This window comes from Manihot esculenta, chromosome 3, assembly GCF_001659605.2.
Source record: "Manihot esculenta cultivar AM560-2 chromosome 3, M.esculenta_v8, whole genome shotgun sequence".
In the NCBI taxonomy this organism is placed as follows: domain Eukaryota; kingdom Viridiplantae; phylum Streptophyta; class Magnoliopsida; order Malpighiales; family Euphorbiaceae; genus Manihot; species Manihot esculenta.
The window spans coordinates 2,756,240-2,776,106 of NC_035163.2; the positions used below are offsets into that span (position 1 = coordinate 2,756,240).

Here is a 19,867-nt window from a genome sequence, read left to right on the forward strand (position 1 = left end):
TATTTAATTACTTCAACGATTATCTCATTCAATATCTTTTTTCTCTTTATTTTTTTTTTATAAATATTTCTCATTTTTGTGTAAACTTATTCCGTAAATTCATTCATGAATCTATTCATAAATTTTCCAAATCTGTTTATAAATCTATTTATAAATTTAAAAATAAATCAAGCTCACAAATTGAATATTGAAACTCATTCGTAATTCTTTTCTTTGTTTAATGAGCTTAAAAATTAAATTCATTTTAAAAAACGAAATCGAGTTTAATCAAAATTTTATGAACCTTAGCCTTGAAAAACTCACAAATCACTTAGTTTATACCTCTACAATAAGGATAACAACTTTTGCTACTTTCGCTTGGACACTTGAAAAAATTGGAAATATACAGATAAACAATGGATACCTAAAAACTGAGATTCATTAGGCAAGTAACATTCAGCATTACTCGTGTTCTATAGACAAAAGCTTAAATTAAGAGCAATATGTTCATGCTGATCCTGCTGGCTTGTCCTGTGGAGTTGACACAGATTCAAGAGTAAGTTCACCAACTCCTTTCGGCGGATCAATGCTGCATTGGGCTGCGCTATGAATTGCAATGGCGTCTTTTATTTTCTGAAACTGCAGAAAGTTTGGAGAAGAACCACACGCAAATAACAGTCAAGATCAAGTAAACATAAACTGATGATCTTATCTAACTGTAGTCAATTAATTGAAATCCTAGTTTCCTTTTTGAAATGCATTCAACATATGCTATTACAGATTTCTCAGAATGGGAAAAAAAGAAAAAGCCTTTTTGATTTTCCCACTACATGGATTTTAATGCTCTTTCAAATTCAGCAATAGGAGCTTGCCTCTTCCAAGGGTTTCAAATTTTCAATTTAATTAGGCATTCTCAGATGATCATATAGATTCTGACAATTCATTCAATCTCTACAAACTGGTTTAACACCTCCTTCAGTTCAAGGGGATAAAATAAAGACTGGAGAAAGGGAGAAGATTTTACACTCTCTGGCGGACGAACAAGGAGAAGTGCTGTTTCTGGGGTTTAAAAACAGGTTTTGAAAATTGACGAATGAAGATGAGCATCAAATGTTAAAAAAAATATTTTAAAGAAATAGCAGCAGAGAATGCGAACCTTTGCAAGCGAACACGAAAAGGATTCCAGTTGTCCGTGTGCACCACGATAGAAGTGGAAGTAAGGAAGAACTTTAACATTCAAACTTTTGCACATAGGCTTGTTTTCATCAAAATTCACTTTAAGGAATAATATATCGGGATGTTCTTCAGCTGTCCTGCAGAGCTGTCCAATACATCACAAGAATGAAAATCAGCAAGACACAGCACTTTCAGACAGAACAAAATATTTTAACTGTTTGCCTACATTTCTCTTCACAAATACCACTTCCTGTTTAGGTTTCTGGAAACAAAATCACACGATAATAAAATGCCAAAATGAACCATAAAATATATAAACAAGATCCCATGATATCCTGAACCACATTCAATCTGTTTCATATTAACATTAACTCTCGGAGGTCCGAGCTTCTTAATTTTAACGCTACAAACAAATAACAGAAAGAAAACCAAAGATGCCTTTCTAATTCCATCCAAAACCACCCACTCAATTTGAATAAACAAAAGGTAATGAAAGTGAATAAAGCTCTAAAGAATTGGAATAGAAAGAAAAAGAACAATGCAGTGGCTATCGTCAACACTTCTAGAATTTTCAAATACATCATGCAACTCTGGCTAGATAGTGGACAGCCATGGTGGACAGGCCAAATATTCTAATTTACTTCTTTTAAGGTATTTACTCACAAGGGACGAATTCACATGCATGCGTCACCATTAATAAAACCTCATAATCTCTGTTATACAAACTTTCCACCTAAAACTTGGTAATTCACTTAACTATACATCGTTGCATATTCAAAGATGAATGAGAAATGGTGCCTTTCATTCTGACAAGATAGGAAACACAATAATAGATTATTAAAAAAAAAAAAAAGGAAAAGCTCTCTATCCTTTTGGGTATTAATGCATGAAATACATAAAAGGGATGGATAATAATAGAAAAATAAAGAATGAAATGCCATATAATAAAGCAAGTTACCTTGGGAAATAATGCTCTGCAAGAAGCACACCAAGTCCCATAAAATTCAACAATAACCAATCTGTCTCCTGCTCGACTTAAGGCACCCAAAAATTCTTGTGTAGAATGAATGTCAATCATATTTGGTCCTACATTCTTTTCCCACCATTTTGGCTGGTCGGTTTCAGCAATGGTTGCATGTACCTCCATAAAGTATTGAAGTTTAAGGATTATTAGCTATAGCTCACATGGAAATCAACCAATATAAATTTTATAAACCACGACGCAGAACATAATAAAAGAATAATTTTATATAATATCCTGCAATTCATGTGAACTTTAGAAAGCAACAGCCTAATTAACATTTGTGCATATCAGTAAAATCATTGTCTCAAAACCTTTGTTCACGCCAAGTTAAGGATCAAGCAAAAGAAATTCACTGAAATATTCACCAACTAAAACAATTTGTTAATTATGTGGCTTGAATTATGGATATATTTTCTTATGAGTCAAATTGTGACACAATCTAAAAAGTCCGCATTGCGACTCCAATTGGAGAAATAAGATAACGTATAAATAATTGTGTTTTTTCCTTGTCCTAAGTTAATGTGAGATTCTGGAAAACACATTGGAGTTAGGATTTGAGAGCTCCGAGAGTATAACGCTTTTTCATTATAATGGAACTTTATCTCTACCTTGCCTGCGGACATAAATCTTGTAGTCGAATCATGTTAAATTTCATGTGTCTATTCTCTTTTTTGTTTCTCTAATATTGCGATTGATGAGTGTGTGTGCGAGTCTAGTGTTTCAACACAATTAAATACCTTAAAATATAAATTAATTGGACACATGCAAATGCATTTCATTTACATGAACTGGTAAATAGTTAAAGACAATGATTTGACAAAATCATTGCTATAAACAACAATAATGAAAACCAAAGAATATGAAAAGAAGAAAACATATATATGTAATTCTTATTTTCTGAAGCATGTCTGCATCCAGAGTTACAATTTGCTTCAAAGGTACATAAGAATACAATAAAAACCAAATAAAATGACTCAACTACTAAGCCTGCATCCATTAGAACCAAGTAAATCTTTGTAAAGTTTAAACCTGTCTAGTGGCCCAACAACAAACCAATAAGAAAAGTAAGCAATCAGAAGAACAAAGCTTTAGGAGAGGAGTGAGGCTAGTGTGGCTTAAAGCTTTGAGCATCATGTCTTAATCAAAGACATGGAACACAGGAACATCAAAATTGCATATTATATGGCAAAGCTAATGAAAATGTTGAAGAATTCCGCATTATCGCAACTAATCTGCTACAGGAAATACTCTTAAATAACTAATGCTAAAGGGATAAAATTTGGCAGTGTTCAGTTCTCAGGCTAATCAAACAAACAAATATATCCTAAATATGAATAAAACATAATCACACGATTTCAGGATATGGGTATCCAATAATTCGCTCACAGCACACAGGAAAATAAAAAAAGATCAGATATTGACCCCTTAAAACAAAAGGGTCCTTGTAATTTCCACTCAAACTCTTGCAGAAAGAAATCGCTCAATCGAGGGCCAAAGTCGGTACCTTAAAAGAAAGCAATTGCTTCCTAGGCGTGTGAGTGAAGCGAGAAGCACCACCAGCAGAAGAATACACTAAAGGGTAAATCCTCTTATCTGAATTTTTAGTATTCTGACTTGGGGGAAGAGCCGGTTGGAGAGAATTCAAGGAAGTAAGCAAAGAAGAAGAGAAACAAAGTGAATGAAAAGATGGTATTCGAAAAACATCAGCCATTTAGAGATTGATTAAGAGAAAGGGGGCAACTAAGATTTCTGAAATTGCAGAAGAGATTGAATTACATGGGCTGAAAAGCAAAGAAGAAAGCCATAGAAGGAGGGAGAGGAAATGAAGTCAGGAGGAGTCCTACTCGTTTTGGATGCGTGATCAAGAGAAGTGTCTGGCGGCCGCCTCTTCCTCACTTCCTCAGTGTTTGTGTGAACCAGAACGTGTGAAGAAGATAGTTGCACGTTTATATTGGTCTCTCGCGGAAGAGTGAAATTCAGCGGCAGCTGTAGTTTCTTCTTTTTCTAACGGTTGCCCAGTTACCCACCCAAATTTGGGCTCTGTTTGGCTTCGGCTTGAATGGGATTTTATGTGTTTTAATTTTGTTAACAGATAGATTTACTATTTAGTATACGTGTATTGCCATTATTATTATTAAGTTAGTTTTAAAATATCTTTATATTATTATTATTATTAAATCAATTCTAAAATCTCTTTATTTTTTATGTCTGTTAAAAGAAATAATCATTTCATTTAATTTTATTTATTTTTATCACTAAAAATACTCCTCTTCTCTTTTTTCCTTTTCGATTCTTTTTATTCAATTCTTTTTAAAAAATTTTTTTTTTATTTTTTTTCTTCTTTTATTGATAAAAAAAATAAAAAAATACACTTCTACAAATTTATTAATAAAGAGATGAAATATCTCATTCATCAAAGTATAAAATGTGATTGATGTATTTATGAGATCAAATGACATAATAAAAAATGCAAATAATTCATATCTCGATTGGTCTTTAGTTTATTTTCTCGGCAATTCTCCCTTGATAATATCAAGATCTCAAATTCAGCTTTGAAAACTATTCAACTTTGCTCAATTAATCAAATAGATCAACAATTGAGAGAATAAATTTTGAAAATACAGGATTGACTTGTTAACTATGATATTCATAGATAGAATTTATTAAGGGCAAAATTAGATTTTTTATTCATTTTTCATCTATTTTTAATTAAAAAAATGATCAAATTACTATTTGGCTTATAGAAAAAAGATAAGGTCATTTAATAAATTTTTAAAAATATAGAAACTAACTTACTAATAATGGTAATGCTCAGAGATTAAATATTAAATCTGTCTCTTTAATATTACATACATATAAAGAAAGGAGAGAGGCCTCTCGTTTTTTGTTAGGATAGAGTTTTTTATTTTGTTGTCATGTGAGAAAAATATTAAGTTAGATTAAAAATTTTGATATTTATATTATTTTATATTTTAATTAAATTAGCCTTTAACTCTTTGACATTTTTTATGTGTAAAAACTATATATTTATTTTTATAATATGGAGAGATTATATAATATAGGAGAATGAATTTATATATATATATAAATGTATAGGTGAATGGCATGAATCGTGATTGTGTCTACTTTGGTGATGTTCTGTTGAAGAATCCCTTCATTGCAAAATGATGGGATTCCAAATAATCCTGCGATCTGGGCTATATGGCTTAAATTTTAGATATATTGAGTTTGAGAGTGCGTGTAACTAATGTTATGTGTTTGTTTCAACATCAATACTCAAATAAGTTTGCGTTGGAAGAAAGAAATCAACAGAGCAGTCACCTAGAATCTATTATACAAGAGAAATCCTATGTGCTGAAGTGTAAAGACACTTGACTCCAACCTACTCAATCACCTGATACTAACATTGGCAGAACAGTGCAAAGAAATAGCATAAACAGTTTGCTAGAAACGAAAACTCACTGAACTTGGGAGCTGAACTTGGTTTCTGCCATTTTTGTTTTGGCTTGCAAAAGTTATTAGTACAACAAGCACTGAAATTCTAAGAATTAAGCCTCTTGCCAAAAGCCATCTCATTTGAAAATAAAGCATATCCTTGTCCTAATTATGCATACACTTATCTGCAATATAAAAACAGTAAAGCTGACAATCCCTGAAAATGGGAAGTAATCAATTAATAGCTTATAATTCTGGCTAATCAAAACCCTTAACATTTCAATAATTTTACAGAAAAATACTTACCTAGACCAGGTCCACATTGGACCCATAGTGTAAATATATAATGGGGTCCACATAAAACCTCATTTACCTACAGATCCATGTGTACCCGGTCTAGGTTCCACCCATGTAGCAGTTCATAACAGATGAACTGTCTGAACAAAGGGATGTGACAGTTGAGAAGATGAGACAACTCAAGGAGCTGGTTAGGACATATTTACTTAGGAGAAGGCAAAAGAATAGAACTTGTAAATGATAGAGACCCATTGTTAGGAGCACCCTGTATCTTGAGAATTGAAGTAACCAAGTTATATATCTGAACATTCTCAAAAGATGGCACCTTTCTTCCTCTAGCAAAATCTGGACCATGACCAATGAAGATAGTTCTCATGGAGAAAACTTCATTGTCATAACCATGTGATCCTCCACATTCTTGATGTTTTGTTCTCTTCTGTTCTACCTTAAAACCCTCTTCAATCAGCCCTATGATTGGTGGAATTCTATCACTTGCTGAATAATGAAGCCTACTAGGCAGCTCCTCTTTAAGATACACTTTCAAATGCTTCCCATTAGGAACTCTTCCTGATGTCAATCCTTCATTCATCTTCACAACAATGCTCCACGGTGACACGCCCGGTGGGGGACGAATGGCGAGCACCGGAGAATAGGACTGCACCCATTCAGCTGGAATATTGATCCAAGAAGCCAAATCATCTAGAAATATCAACTTCTTATCACATGTACCAACCATGCCATGATCACCCACCATAATAATATCAACATCCTCAAAAACTCCTCTCTTTTCTAGCCCATTAATCAACCTCCCAATCATTCTATCAATTCCAGCAACAGCTTCAGTTATCTCTGGATCATCAGGGCCAACTTTGTGGCCCTGATGATCAGGATCTTCAAAATACAGGGTCATGAAAACAGGAATTTCATCGCTAGGCAAATCAAAAAAGCTCAAAATCTTATCAACCCGTTGCTCAAACGGGACAGAACTATTATAGAACATACAGAACTCTTCAGGGCAATTCCAAGAACCCTTATGCACCTCAGCCCCAGGCCAAAATTGGGTAGCTGCCCTTAACCCATGATTGGCCACCGTATCCCAGAGTGGCTCACCAAGCCACCATTTGGGCTCGTGGCTGCTCATAGTAAAGAATTCCCCAGTGAGTGGATCGATAAAATGGTTGTTGACAATGCCATGATAAGCAGGATAAAGCCCAGTAACAATAGAGTAATGGTTAGGGAAAGTTAGAGTAGGAAATACCGGAATCAAACCCGTTTCAGCCTCAGTTCCGTTGGCGATCAAACGGTGAATATTTGGCGTTGGAGTCTTGAATTGATACCCGAACCGGAACCCATCAGAAGAAACCAAGAGGACTACAGGGTGATTGAGCTTGGTCAACGGACGAGATGTTTCTTCCGGAGGAGACGATTTCTGGTCCGACGCAGTCGTTGAAGAAGAGAAGAAGAGGAAAGCGAAGGCGGAGGCAGCAGAGAGAGCAATGCAAGTGATGAGGATCAAGGAGATGAAGATGGTGGTGGTGGTGCGTTTCTGAGGAGGATTGGATGTATCAGAGGAATCAGTGTCGAAAGAGAGAAGAGAAGTGGAGGGGTTCTGTGAGTCTTCTCCTTGAGTTGGTATCTGTGTAGGCTTTGTGAAATTCAAAGCCGAAACAGAACCCATGATTCAAAAAACTAAAACTTGAAAATTGTGCAGAAAAAGATGTTATCTTTCTTTCTGTTTCTCAGATTCAAAGGGGAATCGGGAGTTGAGAAGACAAAACTTGACTTGAAAGATAGCGAATTGAACGAGAAATGGAGTGAGATGAAAGGGTTGCGGACGTTGCAAGAGAGATGTTAAAAGGTGGCTATCAGCTTACCATCGACGAGTCAATGGCTTGTTCAAATGAAATTGGTAGAGCGATTAATTAAGAACTTTACAGAAAAATAGAAGGACTATTAAATAAAAAAAGGTTAAACCTTTACAGCTTTACACATTTATATTTTAATTTTTAATTTTAAATAATAAAATTAATTTTTTTAAATATTTTTCTTAATATTAATTATTTATTTTAATCAATTTTAATAACAAAAATTCTAATTCACATGGCATTATACAAAATTATTTTTTTAAAAAAAATCATTGAATAAAAAATTTAAATATTTATATTAATTCATATTTATATCTAAAATTTTAAATTTTATATAATAAAATTAAATCTTTTTTATTTATCATAATTATAATTAAAAGGATTATAATTAAAAAGATTAAATTAAATATAAAAAATTAATGATAATTATAATATAATTTCTAAAATTTTATATTAATAAATATATGTCTTTTAATTTAAATTTTATATTAAAAATAATTTACTTTATATTTATCATATATAATATCAAATAAATATTCATTATAAATAAATTTTCACTATAAAAAATATTATATATTAAAATATTTCATTGAAATTTTATATTCAAATTATATACATATTTTTAGTATCTAAAAAATAATATATTGTACATTAATAATATTAAATATACATAAATTATCCATTTTATAATTTTTATAAAAATTTAAATATGATAATTACATTTCTTATAAATTATTTTATATATTTAATATTTTTATTTAATATGATGTATATTAATTTATTAGTTGATCCATAAAAAATTATATTTCATATCAATAATATTAAATAAAATAAAATATTATATATTTCATATTATAATTTTTTTATATTTTAAATTTTTATTAAACAATAATATGTGTGTAAAAATGAAAATAAAAAGTAAATAATAGAATTAAAAAAAAGAATATTGTTGAAATAAAAATATATATTTTAAGTACTATTTTATTAGTCAAATAAAATTTTAGGGACTATATTATAATTTTTTTAATAATTTTTCATATTTAATTTATTTTTTTTATTATAATTGAAAAAAAATTAATTTTGTTATCTAAAATTTAAAATTTTAGATATAAATATGAATACATTTTGAATTTTTTTTATTTAATAAGCCTTTTAAATAATAATTTTATGTATCTGGATTAAAAATCTTTTAATTAAAATTGATTAATAATAATTAAAATTAAAATAAATATGAAAAAGTTATCTTTATCATCTAAGATTTTAAGATTATAATATAAATGTAAAAAGCGGTAAATATTTATATTTTTTTATTTAATAAATCAAAATAGAATAGGTATAGTCAACTTTTTTTTAATTTATTGTAATTATAATTAAATAATTAAATTAAATTTATATAAATTAACTGTAAATTATAATATAATTTTTAAAATTTATTTAGATAATAAAATAATTTTTAATATATATTTTTATTACAATAATACTATTTTTCATTAATTTTATTATTTATTTTCTATTTTACTTTTATATAATATCATAAATATTAATAAAAGGCTTAAAATATATATAAAAAATTCATAATTTAAAATATATAGTATTTTATTTTATTTAAAATATTAAAATAAAAAATGAAATTTTTTTAAATATAAAAAATATTCACATATTTATAATATTGAATATAAATCTTTAAAATAATATTTCATATATATTATTTATATGTGATGTTCTATATAATAAAAGTTTATTTTTAATAAATATTTATTTAATATAATATATTTAATATTACATGAAATAAATATAAAATATATTTAATTTTAATATAAAATTTAAATTAAGAAATTATAGATTTTATTAATTAAATGTTATAATTGTAAATTCATAAAATATTCTTATTTAATCGTAGATTTGAACTCATAAGTGTAGTCTCCTGGTAAGTGCAAGTGCATCTGAATATATTTGAGAGATATTAAATTTTATTCTCCAATCCCAATTCTCAATTCTCAATTCTCAATTACAAGTTTAAAAATTTAAAAAAGCCATAGATTTATTTTTTAAAAAATTTATTCGTAATATGGAATTTACATATACCAGAATTAGCAATGGCCTTTATTCACATTTCCTCTACTTTATTCATTGAAAAAGAATGCGTTTAGTTACAAAACAATTGGTGGGCTCCATGATGACAAAGGAAATTGATATCTCCATCAGCTTAGTAATCTGAAACATCATCAATACTCCATTTTTATCAGTATAATCTCTCTCTGTATTACAAGATACAATGAATAATGTATGAACAAGTTCAGACATGGGTACCTGGTTTCCTTTGTCTGGTGAAGAAAACTAGTGTTGCGAATCCAACCATGATCACCACTCTCATCACCTGCCCAAAACAGAGAAAGCAACAAGACTTAATCCAATTACTGACGTTGTAACATTCCCACATCAGTAATGACAAGGAAATTTAAACCAATTTTAGCCGGCTGTTACAAACGTGCTTTTTCTTTTTTCTTTAGCAGCATTTAGATCTTTTGAATTCAAAAATTGCCTGAATCTTTTAACACCCAGTTATTGTATTGCAGAAGCCTCCTATCTGCATAATATTAACAAAAAAATTTTGTACCGCAAAGGAGAGAAGATATGCAACCTGTCCAACCGAGCCTCTAGAAGTTTCAGCATCTGTTGAACCCTCAGTTACTGATTCTGTGTGTTTTTTACTTGGAGAGGTCTTATCACCTTCTTTCTCCTGAATATCAGTGCCACCATGCATGCCAAGCTTAGATACTAATTTGAAAAACAAAACTATAGATCTTAAACTTGCTGATGAAATGCAATATATAGTCATCAATGCCATGTTTAGACAGACAAAATGAGTTGCAAGATTGTTCTAGTCTGAACTGAATTGCAAAACAATGATTAGGAGATACCTCTATCTCATTTTCTACTATGGGATAGTTCATCTTCCCCTGTTGGCTTTTTGATTCTGCATGGAAACTTCCCATTAGATCCATTATTTGTTTTCCACCAGTTGTGATACACATGCGTTTTCCTCCATCAGGAAATATCCAGGCACCATAGCCTTCTGAGGAATGAGGTTCATCTCCTAAGTTAGCTTGAATTTTTGCATCTTGTGAACCTTTTGGCTGAATTTCTTTTCCTTTATTTTGTTCAATTTTGAGTGAATTGCCACCAGAATTTCTTCTTCCAGCGAACAAGTTACTCAATACTTGTGTACCTTTTTCAATAAGCATTCTCCCTGAGACAGAAGCTCTTTCACCTATTGATGTTCTTGCTAATTTTTCAGAAGATGTTTTCACTTCTTGGATGTCAACTTTATACATAGCTTCGACTTTACCCTTCAAATCTACTGTTGTTCCTTCATTTTGAATATGTCCGGCTCTTAACTTCTTCAATCGACCTGCCTCAAGAGAGGATGTAGACCCCGCAAGAGCTCTAATACCACCAGTTTGATCTTCTCTTCTAATACTCTTGCTTGACTGGGATATTACCGATGTTGGTCTTACGTTAGATTTCATATCTTGCTTTAATACAAGTTTTGCTGATTATATTTTTTCACAAACAAAAACTTGGTATTGAATACTATGAATTTTATGAAAAAACATTAGTACAAGGATACCTGATTTAAACTATTTTCAAAGGCACTAATCATGTTTCTTATCTTGCTGGGAGTTTTCTCCGTTGTACTCTGCTTCTGTGTGTCATTAGCTTCATATACCTTGAGTTTTGCAGGGGCTTGATTCTTTGCAGCAATTACTGATCCTGAGCTTCCAAAACCTGATGCTTCTTCTGAATGAATGTTTCTGATAGGAGTACTAGTGGAACCTTTCTGTTGATCTACATCAAACTTAGCTGACGAAGAAAAGGCAGATGAAGGGTCTTCAAGTCTATCTGTATCATTCTAAAACAAGTGGAAAATCATTAGAAAATCACCCACGCACTTTTCATATTATTTGTTTCATGAAGAGCAAAACTTTCAAACACAATGCATTTAATCCTTAACTGGGTTTGTTTGGTTATGAACAGAATGAGTTCCTTCTTTATTGAGAAGTTCACTGTGTTTCTTTCTCAATGCTGATTCTCTCTGTAAATAAACTCTACACATAACTATCAACCACATTAAGAGAAGAAGAAGAAGAGACCATGCTTCCAACTTGTAACTACAGAAAATAAATTAAAACAACAGACTAGCTGTATCTTCTGGAACAATGGCAACCAAATAAAAAACCTGAATGTATAGGTGGCAGAAACAATACCATGATTCGAATACGATGTCGTTCTTCTTCACTGAGGACAAACTGCAATTTCATATGCACATGCCCACCTCCTTCAAAGGGAAATATATCATCCCAAGTACCTTTCTCAATCACCAGCCTAGTTTCAACAACTGCCATTACACACACTTATCCTTATCAGCTATTCACAGCTTCAGTCTCGACAGATTGAAGCAAAATGGGAAACAATTATGCAAAACCTGTATGTGATATTTCTTTTCCCTGAGCATCCTGAAGTGTTACTATCAAATTTTCGCGAAGAGTTGTTAATGGACTGCACACAACTTGGAAACATAAGCAAAAATTCTTAACTTGTTAAGCAGAAAAAAGAGTAGGGATGAGAAAATTTACAAAGAGAAATCTCCCTTGTCCCAAGTCTGGTGCTCTTTTTTACCCAAGGAAACTGCATCATGAAATATAAGCATCAGCAGAATTCTCTTCTCAAGCAATTGACAATGATTGCTTAGTGCTTACTCTTTATGGACATTTGTCGAACGGGTGATGAAGATTGAAAAGCCATGAATTCCAGAACTGGGATTGAAACAAAACAAGCATCTAAGTAATTGCCAGGTTCGGCAAATGGTTAAGAGATTGATTCAGAGCTTTAGTACCTGAAACGTGGATGGTTCCTGGCATCAGAGATGAAAGCTTTGTGAAGTAGCATGCATCAGATCAAGCAGCAACTAGAAAGTAGACTTTGATCTTATTTTGCATATAGTGTTTCAATTCTAACAAGATCGAGCTATCTGGACGGACAAAAAAAAATGAAAAAGGATTGGATGGAAAAGTGTGGCTGTGGTTGAACTTGCAGGAAGTTGAAATGGTGGGGTCCTCACAACCTTAATAATAACCACCTCTTTTTCGGAAGACACAACTCTAGTTTTGTCTTAATAACTCAGCATCGTCGATCCTAATATGCTACCCCTGTTGGAAATCTTCAAAATTATTTACGAGTAAGTTTTAATAATTAGTAGCATTAAAGTTATTTCGAATTATAAAATTTTAAATAATTAAAAAATTCATATAAATGTCATTAATTTATGAATTTGTCCTTACATAAGTATCAGAAAAAAAAATAATTATCTTTTAGGGAGTATCTGACTTATATTTTCATATTAATAAAATAGTGATTTTGTTTATATTTTTTTGATTTTAATAAATTTATGAAGTTATCTTCGAATATAATTATTAAGTTAAAATTAAATTTTGTAACTCTATTTCATTATATATGGGTAGTCCTTATCTGATTTAGATTGATTTTGATATTAATTAAAACAATATTAAATTTATTTAAATAATTTTTTAATTTATTTTTTACTTGATCTAAAATAATTATTAATTCAAAATAATTAATAATTTCGTAATTACTATAAATTTTCATATTCTATTATGAGATATGAGAATCAGTGGAATCTCATACCCTATGCTTCTTCAACAAAAATTTCAATACCAGTCTTAATCCAGACAACATCTCATAACAAAAGTACTTTCTGCAGGCTTTTTTTTTTCCTTCTTCTTTTTTTATTTCTTTTTCCTTCATTTCAGAACCGGATAAGAAGTTTATAGCCGTACGAGTTCCATGTGTCTTAAATCTTTTCATTATATTATATATCATCACCACCATTTCTTTTGGACTTCCTTTGATGACCCATTCTTCAAACTCTTCAACTCTAAAATTATCTTTAGAAAAAAAAAACTTGAGGCCGGTTTGATTAGACAATATTGATCAGTTGATCTGAACCACTCAATAAGAGATAAAGTGGGTTCCTGTGTTATGTTCAATTGGATCTCGTGAACCTTACATTATTGACTGCCCTAATTGTCAAATATCACCATGACAATTTCTACTATACATACTTGACTTTATCAGTGTCCCTCTCCCCCTGTGTAAGAATTCAATTTAATTGATTTTTTTTTAAATTACTTTTATTCGAAACTAAATTTTAATTTTAAAATTTTAAATTAAAAAAAAATTTAGATGGAGAAATAGAATTTAAAATCTCTCATATTTATTCAGATACAGATTAAATTTGTGAGTTCATTTTCAATTATATTTTTAAAAACTAAATAAAAAATATATAATTTGACGAGTACTCATCTAAATTATTTAAGAAGGGATAATGTATCAGCTCCGATTAACACAACTCCTCCCTCCTCAGATAACAAATCTAATTATTCTTTCTTATTGAATTTAATTTGGTTGCTCACACTCACACATGATTTCACTCTCTCTCTCTCAAAACAATCTCACCCAAAATTAATACTTAGCTCTAATATAAAATTGAAGGAAACCAAACAAAGATTTTGTAGAAATTCATCACCCATGAACAAGGCCATAAGATAGAGCCATGAGTAGGATTGCTGCTTCCTTCTCATCTTGGGGGAAAACTTGTTGATGAAAAGCTGAATTCTTGCTCAAGTTTATTGGTGAATCTTCAAAACAAAGCTTCTTTCTGCCTCGAGCTTGCGCTGTAAATTTGCACCTTTTCTTCAATGGAAGATGACTGTCACTTGTTTTTCTCTCTTTATTTTTCATCTTGGTCTTCATGGCCGATGCCTTAGAACCAAAAATTGTTCCACTCGCACCTGCTGTTTGAGCTGCAGCAGCAGCCATGGCTCTTCTCGCCTTCCTTTGCCGAATTCCACAGGCGTTGCAAAGTGACTGCACCAGCATTTAATTGTGAGGAAATTGAGTTTTATATAGCAGTGAATCTTTAGTGACGAAATTTTAGTGGGGAAGAAAATCGCCACTAAAAGTACCTAAACTTTATGGATAAATATCAAAACTTCGCCACTAAGACTTCAGTTGGGGCAACTTAATGGCGATTCTTAGCCCCACTAGTGTTTAATTTCTTGTAGTGATACAAAGGTGAGAGGGAGAAATTTGTATACCTTAGGACCTCTTGGTCCACTCCTCCAAAGAGGAGTCTTTGTTGTGTTACAATCTGCACAAACCCTAATTGAGTTGCTACTACTGCAAGAGAAATTTTTGCTGCTGTTATCGTCTTGCAAGGGTAATGATCTTTCCTTGTCATCTTCAAACTTGTGCATACAAGTCTCCGGTTTACCGGAAACTGTTTGATCCGATGAGCTCATCATCCTTTTCATCAACCTCATCTTTGAAGACATCCACTTAACAGAACTGTTCTCTCTTTGGTCTTCATTTGTATTTTCTTCCTTGCAAACAGCAGATGATAATTTGAAGCCACTCTCGTTCTCGTTCGGATAATCCCATGATCCACCATGAGAAGCAGAAATATTAGCCTAAGATCAAGACAAGATGAAGATAAAGTAATAAGATCACAAGGGAAACCAAATAATATATTATAACCTAAGCATATATAATTAAGATACCTCAGCTTGGTGTTGTATTAATGGCTGCAAGTCTCTATGGTAGTAATCTGCAAATTCTTGAGATGGGTTGTTGAGAATTGAGACGTAGGAAGAAGAAGAGGGTGCTTCTTCTTCTGTAGATTTTGAAAAGAAGAGTTGATCATGTTGTTGTCCTTCATTGAGGTCTATAAGAAAAGGAGAATGATAAAGAGGAGTCATGATGAGAGAGAGAGAGAGAAGTAAAGATGGAATTGGAAGAAAGGCTTCAGATAGATAGATAGATATAAAGAAGAGATAGAAAACGAAAAGAGATGAATAGAGGAGAAAGTCCCTACAAATTATAAACATATATAAGACATTCACGTGACTTCACGACATCCGATCCTAAACAAAACAAGTTAAAGAGACAAACCAAGAGAAGCGTGGATTGCTACTGCACAGCCTTATATATGACAAACCCTATCTGCAAAAATTTTCTAACCTTTTACCTTACACTTGCAGTAACTAATAATAGTAAAAACTAGCTAGAAACAATCAATGGATACTTCAACCAATCAAAGATCCTTACATCTTTCAACATACCTCTAACTAGAAAAGTAGTCTGAGTGATTTAGAGTTGTAATAAAATTAACAAAAAAAATGCAGTCTTCTATGCCTTACTTTTAAAGAATATATATGAAAAATAATATCTTTTATCCCTCTAAAAATAGCATTATCTAGGGTTTTATTTGGTTGGAGTTAAGTGAACTCAGAATATTTTATTTGATTGGAGTTAAGATTTTATACGAATATATATGCTCGAACGTGGTCTAAATCGCGAGCTAATGAATAAGTTTGTATAGTGAGCTTTGTGGATTATGGTCTGATTCTTCATGGAGAATTTGACTGCGGCTCAAGTGACAGAGATTCAGCGGTCATTTTAGTTGTTGGTTAAAGATGGTCTATAAGTGTAAAAAATATTAATAAATAATAAGATATGATTATATTGTAATTTGTTATTTATTTTTTATTAAACGGTGAATAATTTGTAACAGCCCGAAAACCGAACTATTACCGGCACTAGGATCCAGATCGACTTAAGGTCGCCGGGACCCGTAGTAAGCCTGGTATACTGCCTGTGAACCTGTGAAATCCCATACATGATCATACATTTTCTGTCAAATCATTAAAAACTTTGCTTTCCTCCAAGGCTTAACCTGTGCATGCACTCTTTCTGGTCTATCAACTCATAATGTTAAGCCTGGTTTTCTCATATTCATTAACAATAAAAGAAACATACATAAACCGATCATGTGACTACAACAAGGAATTACAACTCTTATAAGTCAAGCACAAAGCTACACACTATACATTATCTCTTTACATGAATATGTCTACACTAGCTATTACATAACTCTGCTTCTTGCACACCCTGCTGGACTCCCTCTGGACTCTGAACCTGCAAACCTGGGGGATAGGGGAGAGGGATGAGCTATACAAGCCCAATGAGCAGAACTATAAACCATAGGTTGAAAACACGATCTCATGGAATGCATAACAGCACATCATCTCAGGGATAGACATGACCACCAAAAATCCCACTGAAAGGATGCATGGCCTAACCAGGTCTTACAACCTCAATCTGCCTGACCCGGCCAGGTCTTACAAACTCTACTCGCCTGGCCCGACCAAGTCTTACGATAATCTGCTGCCTGGTCTAGCCAGGTCTTACCTACAGAAGGCTGCCTGGCCCGGCCAGGTCTTACACAGAGCTAAGGCTATTGGGGTCGCCTTGGTCTATCCACAGCCTCATACACATCGTATTATGCAATGCGTCATCTTCGTGAAACTAATGCAATCATCCTACTATAATTTTATGATGCATGACATATGCTCAAAGCAGTTTAGTTCTGAAAAGAGAAGTTTCACTCACCTCTGGCTGACTCTGTACTAACTCTGCAGGTTCTGAAACAGTGCTCACTGCTAATCTCTGGGGTTCCTCTGGTCCGTACCTACACAGGTGGACTCAAATGAGGGACCAAACTAACTCAAGAACATCTCTAAGAAACTCTCCAAAAACCCTCAATAAGATCCCCAAACAATCACATAAAACATGCAAAAGAAAGCTGGACAGGGCACGTTCAGCGGCAGGTTCGGCGGCCGAAACCCCTCTCCAGAGACGAAACTCATGCATGTTCGGCAGCACCTTCGGCGGCCGAAGGTCTCGTCCAGAGATGAAACTCACACACTTTCGGCGGCCGAACTCCCTCTTTCGGCTGCCGAAAGTCCCTTTCTAAACCGAACGCCTAGCTTTCGGGGGCAAGCTTTGGCAGCCGAAACTGCCTCCACAAGGGATTCGGCGGCCGAACCTTCCTTCGGCGGCCGAACCTGGTTTTACCCACTAGGCAGAACCCTGCTCTGTTTCATGCAAACTCAACACAAAACTTACCCAACATGCATATCAACTACTCCCAACTAGCACATACCATAAAATAGGCATAAAAAGGCCTAAAACTCACTTATAACCCAAAACAACACTTACACATGCTTAAACACTAACTTATGCAAAACCTCAACCAAAACCCTATTCATGCATACTATCCATACAACTCCCATAAAACCTTCAAAAATCAGTAAAAGAGGTTCTGGATCTTGACTTACCTCTTCCAAACAAGAGATCAAGGGATCCTAATGTGGAGATATGAAGAAAATCTCTTCCAAAGCTCCAAACTTCCAAACTTGCTATTTTTACTCAAAACCTTCAAAACACACCAAAACTCTTAAAACTCTTGAAAGATTTGGTGAAAACCATGAAAAACATGAAAGTCAACGTGGGAGAGGCTTGAACTCACCTCTGGCTGCAAGTGGAGGAGAAATATCCTCCTTCCACCGACCCTTTGGCCCTTTTTATAGGTGGCTGGCCAGACCACCTTCGGCAGCCGAACGTGAATCCGAAACCATGCAATGTTCGGCGGCCGAAAGTGACCTTCGGCGGCCGAACCTTTGCATTTCTCCCTTATTGCTTTTCTTTCATAACTCATTTTCCTTTATACTTAAAACCTTAAAACAAGTCAAAATACCTCAGAAAACATATGTATGACCCTTCTCGAGGGTTCCGACACCCGAGATTCCACCAGACGACAGGAATTCCGAGGCCGGACTTAAGCCGGGTATTACATTAAAATTGACTTTATTTTTTAAAATTGAAAGCTTCTTGACAAAGATCAATTAGTTTTAAATTTTACGATAGATTTGGATTGGACCTAAATTTTAGGTTTAACGTCCGATAGAGACCCACGATAACGTTTTAGAAAGATAATGACTTTCAAAAATGTGATTAGGCCATAGGCCTGTCACAAAATTCGATATAGAAATTCGATCATTTAGAAGTTAATTTTGCATTTTAATTAATTTTTTTAAATATTTTCGTAATTTTACATATTAGGATTTTATTTTTATTATAAATAGCATTTAAAAATTTTCAATAAGACTGTAGTATTTCAGTCTATTTTTTCTTTTATATTGTTTTAGTCTATTTTTTATCAAATATCATTTTAGTCAAACGATTTTAATTAAAATTTTCGGAATCAAATTAGTTCTTAATCACATTTTGAATATTAAAACGAGTTGTCTGGGTCATATATAGATGAATGATGTATAAATCTGAAGCAATAGTGTGAAAGGTGATTACAAGTTGCTGTCTCATATGATGAAAGAAGAAGATATTATCCCATGGAATTAATTACATATATAAATAAAAACAAAGAGTAAATATCAAAATATATTTAACGATGAGGAGGCAGGCTACGTAGGCCGCTTTGGAATCACACCCGTGCATGTTGGAAGCTACACCCTACAACCATGGATAGAGACGTGGGTTATTAAAAAGCTCATAATTTTTCCACCAAATTTTCAAAAAAAAAAAAAACTCTTATCCTTTTATAAGTCGATCCTTCTCTCCTATAGATATTGGCAATGAGCCACTAAGTCTTTAGTCGGAAGAGTGGTCTTAATTTGCTGCTTCGATTGATTTCCGATGGACATGCAAGGAGTTTTGTTACTTCTATCTTCCCTCTCCAGCAGTCTTCCCTCAACTTCTATCTTCCCTCTCCAGCAGTCTTCCCTCAACTTCTATCTTCCCTCTCCAGCAGTCTTCCCTCTCTCGCTTTGGTGGTAGCAGTGGCCATTACATCAAATGCATGGAAACATATTGGAATTATTTGCATGTAAAAAGACTGTTATACCCCATATATTTGCCAAAGCATATTTCCAACTCCTACCTTAAAACCCTGAGCCAACAGATTTTTTTTAGTTGGGTCTACCCAGTGGGCTTTTAAACCCTGAGACCCAAAAAGTCTGGCCAATAGGAAAAATCTTCAAATCATGACACCCCTTTCTATTTTACTTTTCTTATATAATAAAAATATAATTTTTTCTTAAATTTTTCAATTATATTTATTTTAAAAATATTAAATTTTATTAAATATTAAAAT

At 32.8% G+C, this 19,867-nt stretch overlaps 4 protein-coding genes across 11 annotated transcripts; all 4 read right to left on the bottom strand.

Annotated features, from left to right (window-relative positions):
* Positions 1-290: 290 nt before the first annotated feature.
* LOC110610468 (thioredoxin-like 2, chloroplastic) lies at positions 291-4,193 on the bottom strand. Its single transcript, XM_021750403.2, has 4 exons — positions 3,684-4,193; positions 2,114-2,296; positions 1,136-1,300; positions 291-618 (listed from the first exon to the last, which is right to left on the bottom strand). The coding sequence occupies exons 1-4, from the start codon at positions 3,888-3,890 to the stop codon at positions 487-489; spliced, it is 687 nt and encodes a 228-aa protein (XP_021606095.1). The 5' UTR covers positions 3,891-4,193; the 3' UTR covers positions 291-486.
* Positions 4,194-5,816: 1,623 nt separating this feature from the next.
* Positions 5,817-7,841, bottom strand: LOC110610877 (venom phosphodiesterase 2). The gene has a single exon (XM_021750950.2). It carries the CDS (start codon positions 7,587-7,589, stop codon positions 6,114-6,116), a length of 1,476 nt encoding a protein of 491 aa, XP_021606642.1. The 5' UTR covers positions 7,590-7,841; the 3' UTR covers positions 5,817-6,113.
* A 1,887-nt stretch (positions 7,842-9,728) lies between these two features.
* LOC110610757 lies at positions 9,729-12,920 on the bottom strand. Of its 8 annotated transcripts, none has more exons than XM_043954620.1 (11): positions 12,674-12,914; positions 12,537-12,593; positions 12,414-12,465; positions 12,263-12,336; positions 12,045-12,175; positions 11,792-11,872; positions 11,408-11,689; positions 10,698-11,309; positions 10,394-10,516; positions 10,087-10,153; positions 9,729-9,990 (listed from the first exon to the last, which is right to left on the bottom strand). In XM_043954620.1, the coding sequence occupies exons 1-11, from the start codon at positions 12,696-12,698 to the stop codon at positions 9,983-9,985; spliced, it is 1,512 nt and encodes a 503-aa protein (XP_043810555.1). In that variant the 5' UTR covers positions 12,699-12,914; the 3' UTR covers positions 9,729-9,982. The 8 variants fall into 8 exon arrangements, with proteins under 8 accessions (XP_043810555.1, XP_021606512.1, XP_043810556.1 ...); XM_021750820.2 differs by having other exon boundaries at positions 10,418-10,516; positions 12,674-12,905; XM_043954621.1 differs by having other exon boundaries at positions 9,729-10,153; positions 10,418-10,516; positions 12,674-12,910.
* A 1,302-nt stretch (positions 12,921-14,222) lies between these two features.
* Positions 14,223-15,710, bottom strand: LOC110610821 (putative GATA transcription factor 22). Its single transcript, XM_021750900.2, has 3 exons — positions 15,417-15,710; positions 14,955-15,326; positions 14,223-14,724 (listed from the first exon to the last, which is right to left on the bottom strand). The coding sequence occupies exons 1-3, from the start codon at positions 15,612-15,614 to the stop codon at positions 14,380-14,382; spliced, it is 915 nt and encodes a 304-aa protein (XP_021606592.1). The 5' UTR covers positions 15,615-15,710; the 3' UTR covers positions 14,223-14,379.
* Positions 15,711-19,867: the final 4,157 nt, after the last annotated feature.

Coding starts and splice junctions, on each gene's coding strand:
- LOC110610821 (XM_021750900.2), bottom strand. CDS start 15,614: ATGACTCCTCTTTATCATTCTCCTTTTCTTATAGACCTCAATGAAGGA. Junction 15,327..15,416: donor TAATACAACACCAAGCTGAG/GTATCTTAATTA, acceptor TCTTGATCTTAG/GCTAATATTTCTGCTTCTCA. Junction 14,725..14,954: donor GTGGACCAAGAGGTCCTAAG/GTATACAAATTT, acceptor ATGCTGGTGCAG/TCACTTTGCAACGCCTGTGG.
- LOC110610757 (XM_043954619.1), bottom strand. CDS start 12,698: ATGCCAGGAACCATCCACGTTTCAG. Junction 12,594..12,673: donor AGGAACCATCCACGTTTCAG/GTACTAAAGCTC, acceptor TTTCAATCCCAG/TTCTGGAATTCATGGCTTTT. Junction 12,466..12,536: donor TCGACAAATGTCCATAAAGA/GTAAGCACTAAG, acceptor TTCATGATGCAG/TTTCCTTGGGTAAAAAAGAG.
- LOC110610468 (XM_021750403.2), bottom strand. CDS start 3,890: ATGGCTGATGTTTTTCGAATACCATCTTTTCATTCACTTTGTTTCTCT. Junction 1,301..2,113: donor GCAGAGCATTATTTCCCAAG/GTAACTTGCTTT, acceptor TGTATTGGACAG/CTCTGCAGGACAGCTGAAGA. Junction 619..1,135: donor TTTCGTGTTCGCTTGCAAAG/GTTCGCATTCTC, acceptor AACTTTCTGCAG/TTTCAGAAAATAAAAGACGC.
- LOC110610877 (XM_021750950.2), bottom strand. CDS start 7,589: ATGGGTTCTGTTTCGGCTTTGAATTTCACAAAGCCTACACAGATACCA.